Below are 2369 nucleotides of genomic sequence, written 5' to 3'. Positions count from 1 at the left end.
AGGCTTTCTCTGTACTTTGCATTTGTTCTGCATGTAATCTTTGGTAAATCTTTGGCGATGCCCAAACATGTAAAACAGAGCAGTACCAGTGGGAAAACTGGGGAGGCGCTGTTGTGCAGTATTGTTCATAAAAAAGAACAAGACAGAAATGGACTGATTTCTGAGCAGGGACTTTATCACCACCATCCCAATTTTTGTTGATGTCTGAGAACCTGACATTAGGCTTAATACTGCCCCCTATTGGATGTATTACTTAAGATCAATGCAAAGCATCAGGCCTAATGTGGGCAGTGATGTTGGACGAACCTATTCACGAATGTAAATTTATGACTGATACCAATTAAAAAGTGTAAATTGTTTCCCAGCACTATTTTTTTAAATGTATTATTCATTTCTTACAGTTACCGTCTGATTAAGCGTCATTCTGTAACTCTTCTTCTTCATCCTCAGGTGCAGCCTCTGCCACATCTTCCTCTTCTGCCTCCCACTCTGCATCTTCCTCTTCCTCCTCTTCCTCCTCCGGTGGGGAGTCGTCTTCAGACGCCATCTCCGCCTCAGTTTGAGGTCTTTCTGTCTCCTCTTCTCCTGCTGCCTCCGTCTCCTGCTCCAACGTTTCCCTCTTCTCTTCAGCAGCTGAATCATCTTGAACCTCGCCTCCTTCAGACTCCTCCTCGTCACCTTCCTTCATCTCTGAAGTCGGCTCCTCTTCTACACTTTGTTCACCTTCCTTTACACCCTGTGTGGAGTCCGCTTCCTCCTCGTCCTCTTGAGGGCGCCCTGATTCCACCTCAACGTGCTCTTCATCTTCACCTGCTTCCTCTTCTACATTCATATCCAACGTTGCTGCTGCTTCTTCTTCTTCTTCTTCTTCAGCTGCTGTCACGGCAGGAGTCGTTTCCTCCACCGTCTCGTCCACAGACTCAGCCGCAGGAGGCAGCTCACTTGCCAGCTATGTGGAGGAAAATATAGAAATGCGTGAGATCTGAAACCATGGACCAGATGTTTTAGATTAAGATGTCGATGGATTTCCTAATTAGCCAAAGTGATTCCATTTCAGGCTAATGAACAGGAAGTCTCAGTGGAAATTCACTCAGCGAACAGAAATAGTGAAGGACCATGTGTGCCGACAGTATACATTAACATTCTCTACTGTATTCTCTAATACTATCTATATTAGGGAGTGTCAAACATATGGCCCGCGGGCCAAAAACCGGCCTGCTGGGTGGATCAATCCTGGCCCGCTTGATGAATTTTGAAAGTGGAAAAAAAATGAACACAAAGCACAAACATTTCTTATCTGTTATGTTTTGTCAAATTATATTTGATTAAATATGAATATTTTCTAACATACTTGTGCTTATTTGCAGGAAAACAATTGGGGGAAAATGAATTGTTACTTATAATGCGAGATGACCAAAAAAAAAAAAAAAAAATCTCTTGCGACCCACCTGAGGGTCACGTACCAGTCTTTGGGAAACAATGATCTATACTATATTTTCACATTACAAAGTCTTTGGCTCAGACTTTTTGGTGTCTTAACAACAAGAGGTAAACAAACAAATGCATTTATTGTTGTAATAATTTTTGGTTGCTCTGAGATGGAGATGTTGCTCGTTAGTAAACCGCTGGCCCCGTGTAGACATAGGTGATACATGGCTGCTGTAAGTGGACGGCACGTTGCTAAGCTACAAAGAGTGTTTTGTTTTTTGTTTTTGTCACCTTTGCTACTTGGCTCCTTATGTTGTCCAGCTGGGCAGCGAGTCCAGACTGCAGACTCTGTACTGATGAATCTTGGTCCTGCAGAGCTTCACGTATCAGACTGAGCTGCTCCTCCACACTGACCAACTGGAGCTGATGAGACTCTTCTTCCTTCTCAAGCAGCTCTCTGGAAGACAGAACATAAACAAATACAGAGTTTTTATTTTTTATTTAATGAATGAATGAACAGTGATGATGAAAACTGTGGAGTACAGCACACGCAATTCATGGGAATTTTTTTCCAATAATTTTTTTTTTAAGATATCTTCGAGGATTTGTATTTAGGAAAACTATTTTTTAAACACACTATATGTAATTATATTGAACCCATTAATTAATTAGTTACTTCAGTTCTTTTGTCCCATGTACAAAAGGGGGCGCTGCAGGAATTGTCCTGTCACAAAGCTCAGCCCCTTCATCATATTACTCAGTTCTGTGTGATTGTTGCTTGTTCTGATGATGAAAAAAGTTTCAGTTCAAGTTTGAAGCTCTGCTTCTTTTTCTCTTTTCTTTCCTCTGACCCTACCTGACTGCAGCCATCTCCACAGTGCTGGCCTTCAGCGCCCCCTGCTGCGTGTCCAGCTGCTCCTTCAGGGGCAGCATTTCGGCGG

At 42.6% G+C, this 2369-nt stretch overlaps 1 protein-coding gene across 2 annotated transcripts in view; it reads right to left on the bottom strand.

Moving 5' to 3' along the window:
• LOC112487650 (major centromere autoantigen B-like) overlaps nt 1-2363 on the bottom strand; it is a 4738-nt gene extending 2375 nt beyond the window's left edge. Inside the window, exons 1-3 of one of the 2 annotated variants that reach the window (XM_025059684.1) lie at nt 2285-2363; nt 1720-1885; nt 400-949 (exon numbers count right to left, since the gene is read on the bottom strand). In XM_025059684.1, coding sequence (XP_024915452.1) covers nt 413-949; nt 1720-1885; nt 2285-2361 — 780 coding nt within the window. In that variant the 5' untranslated portion in view covers nt 2362-2363 and the 3' untranslated portion in view covers nt 400-412. The remainder of the gene's footprint in view (nt 1-399; nt 950-1719; nt 1886-2284) is intronic. The other variant, XM_025059683.1, reaches the window with a different exon arrangement.
• Between the last annotated feature and the right edge of the window lie 6 nt (nt 2364-2369).

This window comes from Cynoglossus semilaevis, chromosome 10 (assembly GCF_000523025.1).
Source record: "Cynoglossus semilaevis isolate Cse_v1.0 chromosome 10, Cse_v1.0, whole genome shotgun sequence".
Lineage (NCBI taxonomy): Eukaryota > Metazoa > Chordata > Actinopteri > Pleuronectiformes > Cynoglossidae > Cynoglossus > Cynoglossus semilaevis.
The sequence above is the reverse complement of the archived record's forward strand: the minus strand, read 5'-3'. Positions and strand labels throughout refer to the sequence as shown.